Raw genomic sequence first — 18,939 nt, forward strand, 5'->3', positions numbered from 1 at the left:
TTCTCGCTAATGATCTTGTTTGTTTATGAAGGCCATATAAATCCATCAGTATTAAACTGAGACTATTTTATAACCAATAAAAACTCCTTGTAGCTGTTCTAAGGCTCTTATTAAACTCCCATGTAGTGTGTGTGTGTGTGTGTGTGTGTGTGTGTGTTTGTGCACGCTGACCCTCCTGTACACCTGGACCTCATGGCTCTCATTCATTAACCAGCATGCTCATTATTGCCTGCCACTTTTGTCTTATACCTGTTTTAACCAAGACACTAACGTCCCATTTGCTGAGGATTATTTGCTGTAGGGTTGGTTTTTTTTGTAAGATAGGACATATTATACATGCGTGCTGATCAGTGATTTCAATGCCGTCTGTAGAACTCACATTTTCATTCATTATAGTCACAAAATCCTGCTGTTTTTTGCGCAGAAAATTTGAGCCCTATTTGAACACACTGAATTTTAAAAGGGTATATCTGATTTTTCTAACACCAACAGCCTGCAGTCCAGCTGCAGTGGGAGCACTTATGACTAAGGGAGAAAAAAAAGAAAGCCATTAGGAGAGTAAGACTGCCAGCTCATTAAATGGGCTGTTATAATGTCAGCCACAGGTAATTAGTCTGTCTTGGCGAGTCTGCCTTCATACAATATAGCAGACCTTATGTGTATTTCCATACACTCTCACCTCATACAGTAATACCTTTTTAAATCAGAGGCTTGTAAATATACAGGAAAAAAAGAACAATATGAAAAATATCCAAAAGAACTTTGATATCTTGATAATCTCATAGCTTGTTCTGTCTGTAGGTCAGCACATCGAACAGGTAGAGGCTGCTTTTGTTTTTTTACCGCACCGGTCTTATAATAGTAACAACTCAGTGGTGCGCACTGTCTGACTCTGTGGGGGGGATTAAAGGTAATCATACTGCTAGACATGCGGTACGCTGACTGTATTTTGCTGAACCAGTTATTTAAGTGGAAGAAGGCAATAATAATATACAAAGATATAATAATATTTTTGAGCTTAATACCCAGAATTACCATATGTAGCATGGAGTCCATATTTAAGATGTGCACAGCTTTGAACCATACTTATATATTGTTTTTCAAACATTTAAACAGTAATAATACAGCAACGTTTTCTTAGATTATATATGATATATACACAGTATAGAACATAAGCATTGGTGAAACTTGAAACAAAGCTGCCAAAACTAAGTCTTTTTATCGCCCGGATACACACATGTCTGGACCTAAAAGTTGCACTTGAACACAACATAAAAACTATATCCAACGGCTAACTAAAATGTATGTGACATTCAACACCCGGGTGAGAGGAAACAACTCTCCATACCAGCAGGTGGTTTTAGTCTGTATGAGTCATTCAAAAGGGGAAACGGGAAGACTTAGGACTGTCGATATACAAACATGTTTATTCTTATAAAACATTAAACAAATGTAATTTGTTTGGCAAATTACATTTGGCAATTTCAACCTTAGCTACATGTCTTTGGATTGTGGGAGGAAGGTCTTAGCCCTGTCTTTGTTTTGTTTTGTTTTTTGATTGCGGAAAACCGCCCCAAAGAAAGTTCAAACCACTACACCACAATGTAACCCTTACTCACCAACACTCTGTCTTCATTTGCTACATTTCAGATGGCCGTGTTATGTGAAAAGATTTTTAGTATTGATCACACAAGATGAAGATTAAAAAGGAGAAGCGCCTTCTGTGTGGGCCTTCTTGACTCGTTTGCTGGCTTTCTTATCTTCCGTTTCCCTTCTCAAAGTGTGCACTGATTCTGGACAGATTGCATCCTCTAACTGACGGGCTTGGCTGCAGAATCAACATACTTTAACTGCTGAAAATGATCAATAGTGCAGAACACACCACAAAAACTAGGTCCACAGAAACCCACGACGACTTGACGCTGGCCGTAGCCATACATCAGGCTGAGGTTTCAGCGCCTTAAAGACGGTGCTAATTTTTACTCTACGAAAACCACACACACACAATTACTTTCCTCAGTACACTCCTTTGTCCTCTGTGCTATATTAATTATGGTCATACAGTAACTCAAGAGCTATTTGAGCTCCTGTTGCTTAGGTAACATGTTACTGCACCCTCAGTCAGTCCCGTCACACGTGTTGGCTGCTGATTGGTCATGTCTGCTCTACCGCCTCAGCCAGGGGGATGTTATTATGAAAAAAGTGACATTTGAAGTCTTTACTGACGCCTCAGGCAGCAGCCGTGTGTTGTATTTACGCAGCGTGTTTATTGCTTCATGTCCTTATCCACCAGCACGTCTCTGCAGAGAAAAGTCACACGTTACAGTGCTGAATGACTTCTTCATGCCTGTTACTGCATGAATCTGTGCTGTTGTATTTTTTTTCTGTGTAAATTTAGACAACTTAATCAGGGAAAATACTTCTGTTTCCTTCCCTGTCAGTTTGTTGCACAGCATTTCTGCTTCATCACGTAGATGACAGTGAGGAGTGAAAGAGTGACTGACAGGATGACTCACAGCAAAGGTCTTCATACCAGTTCAAAGCCAACAGTGTGTGAATACATGGTACAGTTTGAGCTGATTCCCGCAGAGCTCCCAGGGTGCATCCTGTCTGATATGTTGATGATGTTGTTATCAAAGGTTTTCTTCTTTTTTTGTTCTCCATCCGCTTTCTGCTTATGCTGCATAAATTAGACACAAGTTTATTGTCAGCAATGTAGCTACTGATTTTTTTTTTGCTCTTTCTTTTGTTCCTAAAAAAGATTTCTTGGAAGCTTGTACTCACTTTTGAGATGTTACGCTGGACAGATATAGAGGAGAAAATATATTTTTAAAGGTTTTGAACTCATGCATATGCGAGTGCTACTGCTGAAAGATTATCCGGCAGCACTTTAACTTTCTTACACATGATTATCACGCGCCAGCACTCACTACATCAGCTCTTTAGTACCGTGTGTGTGTGTGTATGTGTGTTTGTGTGACGTAGGTGTAAGAGGATTTGAGAGTCACCACCAGTTTGCTGTTAGTGGACCAGAATAGGATTGAGTTACTCACTGTCTCTCTTAATTAACTCTGCACTCTTCATTCACACCCCATGCTTCCTTCTTCCCTTTACTTACTGTTTCCAGACAGCAGCTCATCAGCAGCTCAAAGCTCCTGGACAGTGACCCGTACCAGTCTGGATCAAATGTCAAAGGTCGCTGAAAGTGCCAAAGGTCAGCCAGGGCCGAGAGTCAGTAGTGAAGTTGATCACAACGTCTTAAAGACCTCCTGCCAAGCCTTTCTCCTTTCTTTAGTTTTAATGGACTTGATGGGCAGGTGTAAAGGCTCTCTGGAGGAATTTAAAATCTGAATTGATTTTAAAAACTTGGGAGAACACGGACATAATGAAGAGGAGGGTAACGATTCTCCAAGTGCAAGGTTCAGTTCAGACCTTCATTTCATTTATTTAGTTTGACAGTGGTAGTAAACAAGACTACAACAATTCAAAAGCACTCAGGAAGATCAGTTTTATATATATTTTTTAATTGTTTTAATAAAATTAGTCAGTCATTAGTCATTAGCCAGTCTTCACAGCTTTGAAAACTTTGAAGTGAACACAAATGATCCACAAAATCAATTAAATTATAACACGACTCACATTGTCCCTGACCAAGGCAATACTTCTTTCTTTCCTCGCTGTAGAAGAACAGACAGATGGACATTAACGGTCCCAGTAGGAGATTTCACTTAAAAACATTGCCAGTATATTCCATCGCTGTTCTGTTCACACTTAAGGATTTTTGACTCTGGGGAGACTTCAATCCAGTCGGTAACATAAAGATTATGTCTGTAAACCCTTCGCACTACAGGAGCATTTGGGCAGATAATCTGTTCAGACTGGCCTCGAATCAGGAGCGCCCCTACAATTGTTGGGAGGGAGAATCAGACTCAAAATATGCCCAATTATTGTCTGATGTGTGGCCAGAATAAATCAGGAAAAAAATGTAAATGTTTAATGATCTTACATTTTCTCATCTGTCACCCTGAGGGCTAGATTTAATCAAATATTAAGTTGTTTTGAGTATATTTTCACTTTAGCTTTTTGTATATTTCATGCTTGCCCAGGCTACATACTTTCTCCAGGCTCTCTGTTCAAACTTCAATACTTGCATAAACCTCCTGACTCTTGCACACCGCCTATCATCTCTTAATATTCAGCTTTATGAAAATGAGGCTGAAGACAAAAAGCCTTGCATTGTGTCCAAAATGCCCCCCTCCCCACAGCCCAAACCAACCCTCCTATACTTCCTGCTCCCCACCCTCCCTCTGCTGTTTTTCTCTTCCATACTGACACCAAGCTGCTGAGAAGCCCTCAATATGAAAGCTCATTGGCTGTGAATGTTTTGTGGTATTATGTCTGCAGCAGGATTTGTGTGTGTGTATGTGTGTGTGTGTGGGTGTGTGTGTGTGTGTGTGTATGTGTGTGTGTGTGTGTGTGCATGCTTATTTTAATCTGAGGGATTTGCATCATGCTCCCTTTGCTGTTTGCAAAACAAGCCTTATGGAGCAGAGACAATAACATCGTTATGAAAATGGAAAATGTGCTGGGATAAAAGTTCAGTCAAATTCACAATCTGGTGAATGTTCAGACATGCATAAGCTAAGTACTTACCAGTATGTAAGTACTGCATCACCCAAAATCCTCTCTGTGTATTTGTGATGCTGTACAGTTACTTAATGCAGAAAATAGGTACCTTTATTTCTGATAAAGTCGTTAAAAATGGGAATAAGAGATGAAACTATAAGTTTACTATATTTAGAGGGGACATATTATGCTCATTTTCAGGTTCATATTTGTATTTTGGGTTTCTGCTGGAACATGTTTACAGAATTTAATGTTCAAAAAACACATTATTTTTCTTATACAGTCTGAATATACATTTATTCACCTACTCATAAAGTGATTCTGATTCTGATTCTGATACTGTCTGAAACGCTCCGTTTCAGCGCCGGTCTCTTAAAGCCTGAAAAAGCCAAGTCTGCTCTGATTGATCGATTTATTCAGAAACTTCTGCACTCTTGGTGTCTCTGCACCATCATTGCAGCCCTGGAATTACTTTAACTGCACTTTTGCTGTACTTTCTACCTAAATATATAGTTTTGTTGTGACATCACAACCTATGGCAGTCCTGACGACTCATTGAAAGGCCCAGTTTCTGAATATGGGCTATGTGCATTTCTCTGTGGATTGACTATTTCAATACTTAGATAGAGTCGAGCAGACTCGACCTGCTTTATTAAAAAAAGAGAAAGAAATTGTAAATCTTTGCTGCTTTTAGTCATCCTAGAAGTAAATAAAAAAAAAATGTATCTAAATATCAGATGAAAACCATTTTACAAGGGCATTTATTTATTTATATTTTATTATTTCACCAGTAAGCGGACATTATGCGGGAGTTTATATTCATTGTTTCCAAGACTAACAAATAATGAAAACAATTGTTAGCTGCAGCTCAAAAACTGAGAGTTTTCCTAAGTCCTAAACACAGTTTGAGTTTTCAGTTTGAAGCTTGAGGAGTCTTGCATGTAGAGTTATACTTGTATCATATGATGTCCCTCTCTGCATGGACCTCTGGGTGCATCAAAAGGAAATGAACACTAATTAGAGTGAAGGGATTGGGTGAACCTTGCATGAAATTGCCCTCGGAGGCCCATTGTTGAGTGTGTGTCCATCCGGCGCTCCACCCCAGCAGCCAGCCTGTTGACTGCAGAGAGTGCTCACTCGACTATGAAGCCTGCTGTGTCACAAAAGTGGAGCGAGGGAGTGTTTGTGTGAGGAAAATAATGTATGGCTGCCTGCCTCTGGGAGTGACAGGAAAAGGATAACGGGCAAATTTATTGAGGTATTTATTTTTCTTCTGAGGATGCCCACATGTTCTCGTTAGAGAGAGAGAGTGAAGGGAGAGAGTGAAGGAGAGGGATGTGAATGTAGGGTGAGGGGGTGTTTGTGTGTGGGGCGGGGCGAGGAGGGAGACTGGGGTTTTGGGGTATGTGTGTATTTGAGAGAGAGAGATGGGGGAGGTGTGTATTTAGGGTCTTGGATTGGACTGTAATCCTTTAGTCCTGGTTAGGAATAACCCTGCGCAGTCTGGGACAAACACTATGACAGGAACACACACGCACATACACACACAACGTATTGTTTGGCTCACACACTCTGGTGGTGTTTGAGTGGTGAGACTGGCTGACGTTACTTCATCATGACAAAATGGCCTCGGCAGAAACTGGTTGATTTACTGCAAGAGAAGGTTAGTTCTTTCTGTAGAGTAGCGTTTACATTTTATGCATCTGTGTGTGTGTGTATGTGTGTGAGAGAGAGAGAGAGAGAGAGAGAGAGAGAGAGAGAGGGATGTTTTGTGTCATGTCTATGTAAGGGAAGGGGATGGATTGTATGTCTGGACTGAGCATCTCAGTTTTAATCTCATTCAGGAGTTCTTGTTTGTTTGCCTTTGCAGAAGCACAAAAGCATTGTAAAAAATGCAGCATCACTGCAAGATATTCTCGAGTTTTAATAAGAATATACAAATTATTTCTGCAACAGCTCCTTCCTCCTCCTCTTCTTCTGTTGAACGCAGATGGCACACATTCACATTTCATATTGCACTGAAATAGGATGTTACTCACATTACTGTAACACCTTCCCACATTTAAAAGCTGTCATATATACAGTGTGAACCACATGCAATGTATGTGGCAGTTCAACTACATGTGTATAGTGATTAAAGTAGTTGTATTACTTTGTTGTGTAATGAAACTAGAAACAATTTTGGGCCATGAAAGGAAAGGAATAACTTTTTCTTTTTCTTTTACCATTGCTTCTTTAGTTTGACTTTCTATAAACCAGCCCCCTCCTTCTCAGGGATATTCCAGGAAGCAGGATTATCTCAGCTCATCTGTGAAAAATATTTGACTAGTTTTAATGTTCTGACACTGAACTTGTAAAACTAAACTTGAATACAGTACTAGGTGTCAGTTATACATAATTACTTGGTGTTCACTTTACAAAATTAAATTGTCTTAGCTCCACCCACTTAATGTCTATCAATCTTTGATGTCCAAATTTATGAGCCTATTTTGTGTTCATTCTGAGTTTGTATGTTCTCCCTGTGTCAGCATGGGTTCTCTCCGGGTACTCAGGCTTCCTCACAGTCCAAAAACATGCACTTAGGTTTAATTGGTGATTCTAAATTGCCCGTAGGTGTGAATGAGATCGTGAATGGTTGTCTGTCTCTATGTGTCAGCTCTGCGATAGTCTGGCGACCTGTCCAGGGTGTACCTCGCCTCTTGCCCAATGTCAGCTGGGATCGGCTCCAACCCCCCATCACCCGAGTGCGGATAAGCGGAGAAGGAGAAGGATACTAAATGAATGAACTTCTGAATGAACATCTGGAGTCTCCTCCTGTGTGTGAAGTCCAGGATCAGCAATTTCCACAACAATAAACTATTGTGAGAAGCATCATCATTCTTTAGCCAAAGCTGTACCCACTGTATAGCAACCGCAACCTTATGAAAACCTCCATAGAAGTAAAAAGTTTATGAGGTTGTGTGCGGGTTTTAGGGACAAATTATCCCTCTATCCTTCTTTCTATCATGCCTTTCTACACTCAGTCTGCTCCAGTACCAGGAGTGATTTTAAAAGAACACATTAATGTTCACCTCTTCTGAGTAACTGTGTATTTGTCTGTTATCTCCCACCTCTGAGGAGTTACACTAGCTGCTATAGCATACCTGCCACACAGAACTATCTTTGCTGATACTACTCTCATCACATACTAATAAACTGCCACCACAAGCTGCATAAAAACAATTTTCAAGCAAAGTGTGAATGATTGTTACTACCAGATCTCGAAGATGACTGTTATGCATTCACTATGTTATTCATAGGAACACTGGATAGGTTTTTTATGGTTCTTTACTTGTGGAATCTGAAACCGAACAGCACATACAGATCAACACGCACCATATAGCGCATGCAGTAATGTGTTACTGAAAGATAATTCAGTCCCTTATTATAATGTAGGCTACGTGGTGCAATGACACTGAGTGAAAAGTGTGCTGACTGTAGCCTAAACAACAATAAAAAGGAGCTATCACTGTTAGGTAACATGCAGAAAAACAACACGAGGCAGAGCCAAAACCTCTTCTCCCTGTTGTCAGTTGGTCAAGCCGCCAGCCTGGCTGTACTCAGTCTCTGCCAATACTGGCGTATGGCAAACACACACAAACACACACACACATGCACAGACATGCACACACATGTACATGGTCAGTATTTCTGGTTTAGGGGAGTTGGGAATCTGGCAGGCGGCTCACATTGTCTGAATGTCACATCTTTATGCATGAACGCATTGTATTGACTCACACAGGCATGATTACACTCGCATACATGCATTTGCAGAAACAAAGACATTTTCACAGAGCTACACATGCATACAAAGAGTTTTTGAGAAACAGATAAAAGCTGCTCTTGAAATGAATACACCAACACCAGTTTGATTTATATTCCTTTGAGTGCACATTAAAAAATTTCAGAAAAATAGAGATATCTTATCAAAACAACTCTTATATTCCCTAGCCTGCACACAAAAACAAACATGATTTAGCAAAATAAATGAAATTGAGACATCCATTTTTGCAAATGAACCCTTCAGAAAGGTAGCAGCTGTCTTCTGCCTGCATCCACAAACAGCCTGACATTCAAATCAAACAGCGATATGTATTCCAGGCCAGTGTGTCCTCAGTTGAACGGACAAATACTGTCACACAGCTGTAGCCTTGTTTTATCCTTGTTTCAGGGGATCAAGTGCAGCTTGATTTTGAGAAATCCAGGCAGAATCACTGGCTGTCTGTTCCATTAGAGACAGAGAAGGCCATAATAAGTGTCTTTGCTTTCTTCTCAGTATGCCTCGGTCACAGCTTTCATCTCTCTTTGATATACTGTAGCATGAAACACAAACAAAATAAATGTTTTTTTTAATTTCGTATGTTTTCAATTGGCAGTTTCACACTAAGACGCCAATTAAGATTGAATCCCTGAGCTACTAAGTGCAAATGAAATAAAAGAGTGTGTGGGACCAAGCTGTCAGGGGTAACAAAGCTGAAGAAAGCTCTTTTTTATATTCAAGTGCTTCAGTGATCACTCCATTGAAGGTCTTTGCAATTTCCAGCCTTTTAAAAAATATCTCTGGCTTTGTCAGAATATCTGGTGTTTTTCAGATGCATTTGAATGCGTCCTCTGTTCTGGCTGTGAATAAGCAGAAAAACAGCCTGTGGTTAAATGCTGCACTCAGTGTCATTTCAAAGCAAAGCACCAGAGCTGTTAAAAGTTACTGCTGCGTCTCAACAGTTGGGCCTTTTTGGAGCAATTAGGGCTCATTTATAAGACGCTCAAACTGTGACTTTAACGCTGCTGATAGTTTTTTTTTTAGCTTTTGATGTTTGGCTGCAGAGGAAATTATGCACTGGGGAAATATTGACCGCTCAAGAACTTCTCACACTAAATCTGGTGTTTATTTGATGTACTGCATGAGCCTGTGATCTATAGAGAGGTGTTTTTGTGGCTATTGTATTCTATTTACACTGTCATATTTATTTTGGTGTGGTCTGTGTTCACTTGCAGTATGACCCAGATAATTCAGGCTTCATCAGTACCGAGCGGTTCAGGGACTTGCTGGCGACCCACGGCTCTGAGCTTGACCCCCACAAACTGGAAGTCCTATTGGCCCTCGCTGATGGCAATGCAGACGGAAAGATCTGCTACCAAGACTTCGTCAACCTGGTGAGATGTTTTAACCTTTTGTAGGCTCACTGACATAGGTGTTCAGAAATTCATTATTGAATCCACTCTGTGTGCTTACATCTGTGTTTAGATTTCCATTTCAGTATAAATATATCCAATATGTGGTTTTTATGTTGAGTTGAACTCCAGTCATGAATGAGATAACTTTACACATTCTAGAATCCAAAAAATACTTTAAAGGTATAGTTTTCCGCATTCAAATGTAAAAAAAATTACTAGATCTATATCTCACATTTTGTCTATATCTCACATTTTGTGCACTTTTTAGATCTTGGTTGTTTTTAATCATATTATTTATATAACTGGATGAAGGTTTTTAGTCATTTCACATCTGAATGTTACCTTAGCATCTCCTGTGTCCTCCAAAAAAACATCAAATAATTTTTTTTTAACTGAAACTGCTTTATTCAGTGTTTTTACTGATTTCAATCACCAGATCTATTTATTTTGGAGAGAAAAAGAACTCTGAGGGTGACTGAGCTACTTGTTAATCACCTTTAGAAATCTTATTAAGGCGATGCTGATTGCAGGTGCTCGAGGTTGCAACTCCATCTTTTGTTATTGTTTTATTGAGGGACTCCCAGTGGTAGAACATTTTATATTGTGTGTTTAACACCACAGATTCATGACTACACTTTTAATGACTGGATAACCTTCACAAGCCTCAAATACTAAAAATGATGTTGTAAAAAAAATTGCATCAAACCAGCTTGTCATTTTTCTGACAATAAATATCAGGAGGAAAACTTAAAGTGTGTCAGTGACGACCTGCAAAACTATACCTGAGATTATTAAAGAAAGAAAGAACACAGAGAGAAACACTTGATCATCTTGTCTTTAAATTTTAATTTGAAAGTAATGAATACAAACTTTAAAGAGGCATTCATTATTTCTGTAACTAGACTTACTCAGTTTAAAACTGCCTTAGAGGTGTTAAAGGGTGCATAGTTACTTGTTTAAAGGCACAATGACTAGGATTTGTGCGTTGCAGGTTTGTAAACATGCAGAGTTGGCCCCTCCTCCCTGGGTCAATAACACCAGAAGTAGTCGCCCCATGACCCCAGTGTTCAGCAGGAACATTGTCTATACTTTATACTTTGTTGCAACCTTTTTTTTCTTTTTTTTTCTTTTTACTTGCAGCCCTGAAAGCCATATTCCAAGATCACCTCAGTGGAAAGGTGGAGAGTCCTTCTGATAGGAAACGACTCTCAGTCTGGTGATAAATTCCCCTCTTAGCGCTCACCTTGCCCCACTTTTAGTTTCACCTTCAAACTGCAGTCTGCTGCTGTTTGTCCAAGGTCTCACTCAAGCATCTCCAGCTGTGCTCACTGCCTCATAACCGTCTCATTTTCTGTTTTTCCACTGTCTTGCTGCTGTTCCTCATGGGAGGCTGAACTGCTGACCCAGGACAGTATAGAGTGGTCTGTGAGTGGGAGTAGTTGTGTGGTACACAATAACTACTGGGTGGCAGTGGGGGTGTGTGCGTCTGCAGAGACTGTAGGGAATTCATTGTTGTCTGTGAGTGTGAGTTTGTCCATCTCCCTCTTTCTCTCCTGTTCCTCAGAGCTGTTTATTGTCTGATACAGTGGGTGAGGAATCAGGCCTGTAGGAAGCCTGGAAAAATGTCAAAAGGGCTTTTTGCTCTCTTCTTCCAATTGATGCTTTCATGTCATGTGACAGGCTGTGGTTCGTGGCGTGCAACTGGAAGTGGGACAGAGAGGAATGGGGTCCCGGCATCTGTGTGTACATTCACTTTTTTTTTCTCTTCGTTGCTATTGTGTCCACCCCCTCAATAGTTTATACATTCACAGAGGCAGCTAAACACAGGGAGGGAGGGTGGGAGGGAAGAAAGAAAGTAGTGGCATGTATTCATGATTATGGTAATTTGCTGTGCAATGAATGAATAAGTGCTGAAACAGTTGGTTTTATTAGTTCGATCATTTATCAAGCAAAAATGCCAAATATTTGCTTGTTCCAGTTACTCAAATGTAAATCCTTGCTGTTTTTCTTTTATATATAATTCCTCATAAAATTTTGGATATTGAACTGTTGTTTTGATACAAAAAAGGACACTATCTAGTGAAACTTTCACTACTAGTTTAGACCAACACAGTTGTAATTTTTATGCCCCGTGGCCACATCGTGTAAGTTGCAAATGTACTTACAGTGTGTGTACAGAAGTGTGGTCAGGCACATTGTTATCTTGAAGCAACAGAAAGTGATTAAACCCCAGTCTAAAGTGAATGGCACAGTATTTTCCTGTTATTTACAGGGCACATTATTCAGATTGTAAGATTATCTTCAATGAAATAGGTTGTTGGTGCTTATATGCAGTCAAAGCATTGAGAGGCAGAGGGTTTGCTTGCTTTTCCACTTTGCAGCAACAGCCATTTAAACAGCAATGTGCCAGGTTCCAGCAGACTTGACATTTAAAGAGAATAGGAGATGACACTCTCATTGGTTTGATTCATTTTGAACCAATGAATCAAACCTTTCCCTTTACATCTTACTTTAAACCCAAATTTTGTGTTGTTTAACTAGCAAAAGTGGAGTTGGAGACGCCCAAAATGCGCTCGTGCAGTGCACTTTCGACCATGTGCTGTAGATCAATTTAATAGGGCTGTAAGTGGTACGTATTTATGGTTACGGTAATAAATAATGTGCTGAAAAGACTAGTCTGTTGATGACTGCTCTGAACATTTTTGAATTACTGAAGTTCTTAGATACTTAGTTAGATATTTGGGTTTTTCAAGAATTAGTTAGACCAAACAAGTGATTTGAAATAATACAATGAATACAATGAATGAAAGAAACACTACTTTGGTTAAAGGTTATACTGTATGACCAGCTAACAAGCAATAACAGCTGTAGTTCAGGTACTGATGGTACCGAGGGTCTCTGAGGGTTTTCTTTTTTTTTTTTAACATTCTTGTTATTGAACATTTTCAGAAATATAACAGTCCAGCACAGTACACATACAGATAGTATGAAATATGTAGCAAATCCAAAACACGTCCACAGCAATGATCTCAAAAGTCCTTTCATTTCAGGCAGTTGCACTCCGAGTTCCAAGATAGCCCAACACTTTGCCAAACTTTACTGTAAAGAGATCCTTCTCATCATTAATACAAAATCTTAGACTTTCCAAAGAAATTTAGTCTGATAACAAAGACTTCCAGAGATGTATTGAAGGAGGTTCATCTCCTTCCCATTTGGTCATAACAGCCTTCCGGCCCAAAATAAGCAATAACTGAGCAATGTTCTTATGTGACCTTAATGACTCAGGCATACATCCCAATAGACATGGTAATGGATTGGGCTCCACTCGCTGCTTGACTATCACGCTAACCTCTGTATATATGAATTGCCAAAACTGTTGAATCTTATCGCATTCCCAGAGGCAGTGAAATCTTGTCCCTAAAGTAATCTTGCATTTTGGGCAGTTTGGAGAAGCCCCTGCAGTATATTTACTATAGATATATGAAGATATATAAACATTTTGTAAAATATTATATTGCATTTCTCTAAATCTGTTACATATGGATATTTTTTCGAAGGTAAACGTAAAATTTCCTCCCACACTTCATTATCTATTGTTATTTTCAACTGAGTTTCCCATAATTTCCGTAGGAATGATGTTTGTCTATATTCAAATGCTGCAGCTCGGAATACAATTTAGAGAAAGTGACCTTGTTTAAGAATATCTAAAAGAGTCTTTTCTAATAAGTTAAAGTCATCTGGGAGATTAAGAGTGCCCATATTAGTATGCACATAGTGTCTGACCTGAAGGAATTTGAAAAATTATTTTTTTGTAATTTATATTTATATTGTAAATTCCTGCTTCGCTCCGTCTCTGAGTTCAAGTTGGATCCAGTGCCCTTTCTGTTTAAATCAGGATTATCAGTCATTGTTGTTAAACAACTCAGTTTATGTTTAGTCCCATATAATTTCCTCAGAGTATTCCAGGTATTACACACATTAGTAATTAGAAAGTTATCTTTAGTCATAATTGGTAGTTCACTCCTGCATATATTAATTAAATTGACAGGAGAGTAAGGTTTGGAGAGGGTTGCTTCAATCTCAAACCATGGCGGTTTCTGTTGAGCCGTTGACCATATCGAGATAATTCTGGCTTGCATTGATATTATATAATTTGTAATGTTGGGGAGTCCCCATCCTCCATGTTCTTTTGGTAGTTGTAAAATATTTAACGTAATTTTAGGTTTTCTACTGGTCCATATAAAGTCAGAGAGAGCTTTATTTATATATTTAATGTTGTTTCTCTTCAGAGATATGAAGAGCATAGATAGAGGGTAAGTCATTTTGGGGAGAATTGTCATCTTAATAAGATTGACTCTGCCAAGAAAGGATATAGGAAGCTTTTTCCACCCCGACATCTTATCCTTAATGTGTTTTACCATGGGGTTAACATTTTCAGCATAAAGTTGACTCATTTTAGGTGTTATTTTAACCCCCAGATATGTGAACCCATCTGGTGCCCAGCGAAAGGGTTTTACAAAGTCAGGTTCTTGCTCATATGAAGTACCTAGAGGCATGATTTCAAATTTTGTAAAATTAACCTTGTATCCAGAAGATTTACCGAACCCTTCCACACAATTGATTAGCGCAGGTATTGAGTTTGATAGTTGACTGTTAATGTTAAAAGGAGGTCATCCGCATACAACAGAATTGTTTATCGAGGACATTTTTAATGCAGATGATACTGTTTACCTAAATGCAGGTGAAATGCTAGAGTCAGTAGGTAGCCGGGAGTGTCTTCACGTAGTCGGCAATTTCTTCCATTGTGGAAAGGGAGATCGGTTTTCCATTTGGAGGTAGAACCTTGATCACAGCTGGATACAAAAAAGCATATTTGATCCCAGATTCCCGTAGCCTTCTGAGTGCGTCTGCAGATTCTTTCCTTCGCTTCACAACTTCCGCAGAGAAATCCTGGTAAAAAGACACTACCTGACCATCCATCATAACTCTTCCCTTGTTTCTTGCTGCGCGTAGGATCCTCTGTCTGTCCGTGCAGTCGTGGAGCCTCAGCAGGACCGCACGGGGGCTCTGTCTGCCGGTGGATCCCGCTGGAAGTCCCTTCCGGTGGGCTCGTTCTATCTTTAGCCGCTCCCCATGCTAGTCCACGTTCAAGACCTCAGGAATCCTTTTCTTTTCAAAAAACGCCAGTGGATTTGTGCCTTCAATTCCTTCTTTCAGTCCAATAATCCTAATGTTTTGCCGTCGACTCTGGTTCTCATAGTTCTCAAGTTTCTCCATTGCTTTTTTCAGCGCTGACTCCACCAAGTCAAGCCGTGGTTCAATAGCCGTTGTATTATCCTCCAAATCGGACACTCGTTGTTCCACCGTCCCCAGTCTATCCACTAGCTTGTCTAGCTTTTCTTACATCTCAGTGACAGGTTTCAGGATATTAGTGAGTTTAATGTCCAGCATCTTCTCAATATTATTAGTAACCTGGTCAACCACTGTGTCATCGCTAGTGTGGGTGGCGGACTCCTTTGCGATCTCAGCTGTAGATTCTGGCTCTTCTTCGTTAGCTAGCTCTGACTCTGCTGCGCCATCTTGATTAGCTAGCGATTCGATAGCCGCCAATTTGTTGCGATTTTTCAGAGTTTCTCTCTTCTTGGGCGCGGTGAAAAAGTTTTCAAGTGACATGTCCAAAGTCTATGTAGGTTTAGCGATAGTTTAGCCTATGTTTTAACAACGGATAAAGAAATCTTACTTTAATTAAATCCAGTGAGGAGACCGACAGCAGTGCGTCTATCCTCCACCATGCATCACGTGACCCCCCCCTCTGAGGGTTTTCTGAAACAGGAGACAAGAGACAGTTATTCAAGGCTAAATGTTCTGTGTTATCTACAAGGTTTTCTGTACATGCAAACCACTTCTATGAAAAAGCTTGTAAATATGATATCTCAAGGAATGTAAGGTATGTAAACACGACCTAATGGACCTTCTGAGGGGTAATCATTAAGGGTCTGTGAGATAAGGATCAAAGATGTCAACACCAGTATGGGAGCTTGAGAGAGAGTTATAATTCTTCCAGCTTGTTAATTATCAGTGCCGGCTTTCTCTTGGTGAATCCCTCAAGCTCTCACGCTTTTAACAGAAGAAGGGAAAGAGAATAGAAGGGGAGAAAGAGGCCAGAAGAGACAGAGACAAACTGTGAGGGGTTTATTTGTTGCGCCATCTCCCCTTTGCACCGCAGCTCTTCCATCAATGTGATTGTCGTAATTGCCTGCTCACTGCTTCGTCACAGTCAGCATTCAAACCATCGCTTACTCCCTCTCTTTACCTCTTCCTCCCTCTCTTTTGCATAAGCTCTCAGCGTCTTCCTTATCAGTGCCTTTCTCCTCATTCTTTCTGTCCATCCATCTCCTCCTGTCTGCTTCTCTCTCATAAAACGCACTGCGACTGTTTTAGGTAAAGCTGGCTCAGTCATATGTTTATACTTCCTAAAATATCTACAGACAGGTTGAAGCGCTCTAGCGCTCTGCCCCCCCCCCCCCAATGAGATTAAATTGTGGAATGATCATGATGGATTTGTGCCTGTGCTTACAGATGCACTCATATATATCCTGTGTGTATGCCTGATGCAGGTTTTATTGCCACCCCTCTGTGTTTTTATGGTTTGAGATAGTTCTTAGTGCTTCAGCATACAATAATGTTTTAGACAAAAGTTTACTTCCAAATTGAAGGCAACAATTTGGGTTTGTTGCATCTTTTCTTGCCACCATTCTCTGCTGTTAACTATCTTAAAAAACAAGAGATGCTAAAACATTTTTCAACCTGGCTCAAAAAGTACACATTCCTGATGGATTATTTTGAATGTATGAATGCCGTATTTGTATGCCTGCATGCCGGCGAAAACCAGATGCAATACTATGTTTTTGGGTTGTCTGATTGTCTTGCTTTCATAATTCAGAAATGTCTTCACATTTGGCCCAAGCATCCTTGGACTCACAGATGAACTAGTGGTGAACGGTCACTGTGACCTCATAATACACATTTTGGCTGTAGCTCAAGAATTCATGCAACGACTAGAGTGGCATGTTGGAGAATGCAGACCTCCACCGATGCCAACGGTGCATTTACCTCATGCTCCCGTTGGTCCTGTGGTCCCGTTTCCTGAGTTTGGAAGATGTTCTTCTGTCATCATGTGGAAACAACATGGTTACGACAAAGAAGATGTATTGTATTTCAGTGCTCAGATTGTTTAAACATGATGCTGCCATTAAATATTTGATTCTTATCCATCTATTTCTTGGCCAAGTTTCATCAAAATCAAGCCAGTAGTTTTTTTTCCATAATCCTACTGACAAACAAATAGATAAACCATTCTGAGAACATAACCTTCTTGCTGGAGGTTACTGTGACAAAATTTTGATTTCTATTTCTAATTCACTTTTACTGATGTCATTAATGTCGTAGTGGTAGCACCAGGTGATAAAGCTATCAGTCCTCTACTCTTCTGTAAAAAAAACGTATATTTCACTGGAATTGCACAGATCAACATATTGATAACTTACATTTCTCCAAACAACTCTCGAAGTTTTATTGAATTCCTTCTAAGTCTTTACATGCATCATATGAGTCTAGACAGACATGGATGTAAATGCAGCTTGACTGTTTGGCGGAAGCACGCAATTTCCTGCTGATTGTTGTGGCAAAAGATAAAATGACTTTAACTTGTAGAAGTATTACTGAAACTGGAATCCTCAGATTGTATTTCTCTCTCTTACATTATCTCAAACAACACGCCCCTTTCATCAAAGCTCCTTGCATGTTTTAATTGCATTTTTTTGGTCACTCTTTTCCAGCCTTCTTCATTTCCTTCTTCTTCCTTGTTCCATCTGTCCTCCTCCGTCTCCTTCTCATTCCATCTGTTTCTCTCTCTCTCTTGCTTATGTCTCTCTCTCCTGTCCCTCAGTGTTTTCCATTGATCACACAGTGAAATTGTCTCTTGCAGGCCGAACACCCATTTGTCCCCTTCACCTCTTTCCCTTCCCCTCTTGCCAGTGGGTAAACAGACAGAACGTCATTCTTTCTTTTGTGTCCTACAGAGGGGAAAGGAATTGCAGTCACTTCACACGAAGAATTGACTGTCTTTATGGAGCATGGCTGCCTAGGGGAGGTCCGTGTGTGTGTGTGTGTGTGTGCATGTGCGTGTGTGCACTCTCTTTGGTATGCGGTCTGGAAGTGGCCATGGTAACCCGTAATCATTTTCCCACAGTTCTCTGTGGCTAACATAAAGCCTGAAATAATTGGCCTTTTTTTTAAAATTTATCTCTAAACGGTGATCCATGCTGAGACACTAAAGTGTCATTAAACGGTGCTAGAAGAACCATCAGCCAACTGTTCTTACAGAGATTTTATTGATGTTATGATTTTACATCTGTCCTCTTATTGCTATTTTCTCCTAAATGTTTTTTTCCCCCGCCAGCTCAGTCAAATTGAAAAAGATGTGTATCGTTGTTTGCAAGGTATTCACAGATAAATACGTCCGCTATCTTCAAACGAAAATGTTCCTTTTTTTTCTGATAGGTCTGCGCTGAAAGAACATCAATCACAGCTTCAATACACAGGCAACACTTTAAAGTCGTAGCTTTTGAGGTTGCAGTAGTTATATCCATCTGCTATTTTATTGTACTTTTATTGCGGGGAGATACATTACATTTATCTATTTTGCCAATCTCTGTCTGTGCTGGAAACAATACCGCTCACCCATGTTGCCTGAAAATAACTGACACAACTGGGCTTTGTACAGTCCTGGAGACACAAACAGTGTGACAAAAACAGAGCAGAGTAAGAAAGAGACTTTGGGAGTGAAGTGGGACAGGAGTCATTTCATCGTCATGGAGAATGTTGTAAAACACACAGCAAGTGTAATAAAAGGCACAAAGCTCGGAGACAGCAGTGGGTGAGACACAACGCTGAGGCTGCCACAGGAGAGGTTAACCAGAGTCTTTTTCACATCTGTGCAAAGAGAGGCTACATGTTTTTTGGTTGTATCTGCTGCTCTTAAAAGTGACAAGTGCAAACCCCTAAAGGGATAGTTTGGATGTTTTGAAGTGGGGTTGT

At 40.0% G+C, this 18,939-nt stretch overlaps 1 protein-coding gene across 1 annotated transcript in view; it reads left to right on the top strand.

Annotated features, from left to right (window-relative positions):
- rhbdl3 (rhomboid, veinlet-like 3 (Drosophila)) overlaps positions 1 to 18,939 on the top strand; it is an 81,477-nt gene that overhangs the window by 35,839 nt on the left and 26,699 nt on the right. The window contains exon 5 of the mRNA XM_059339668.1: positions 9,661 to 9,819. Coding sequence (XP_059195651.1) covers positions 9,661 to 9,819 — 159 coding nt within the window. The remainder of the gene's footprint in view (positions 1 to 9,660; positions 9,820 to 18,939) is intronic.

The sequence above is a fragment of the Centropristis striata genome, chromosome 1 (assembly GCF_030273125.1).
Source record: "Centropristis striata isolate RG_2023a ecotype Rhode Island chromosome 1, C.striata_1.0, whole genome shotgun sequence".
NCBI classification, from domain to species: domain Eukaryota; kingdom Metazoa; phylum Chordata; class Actinopteri; order Perciformes; family Serranidae; genus Centropristis; species Centropristis striata.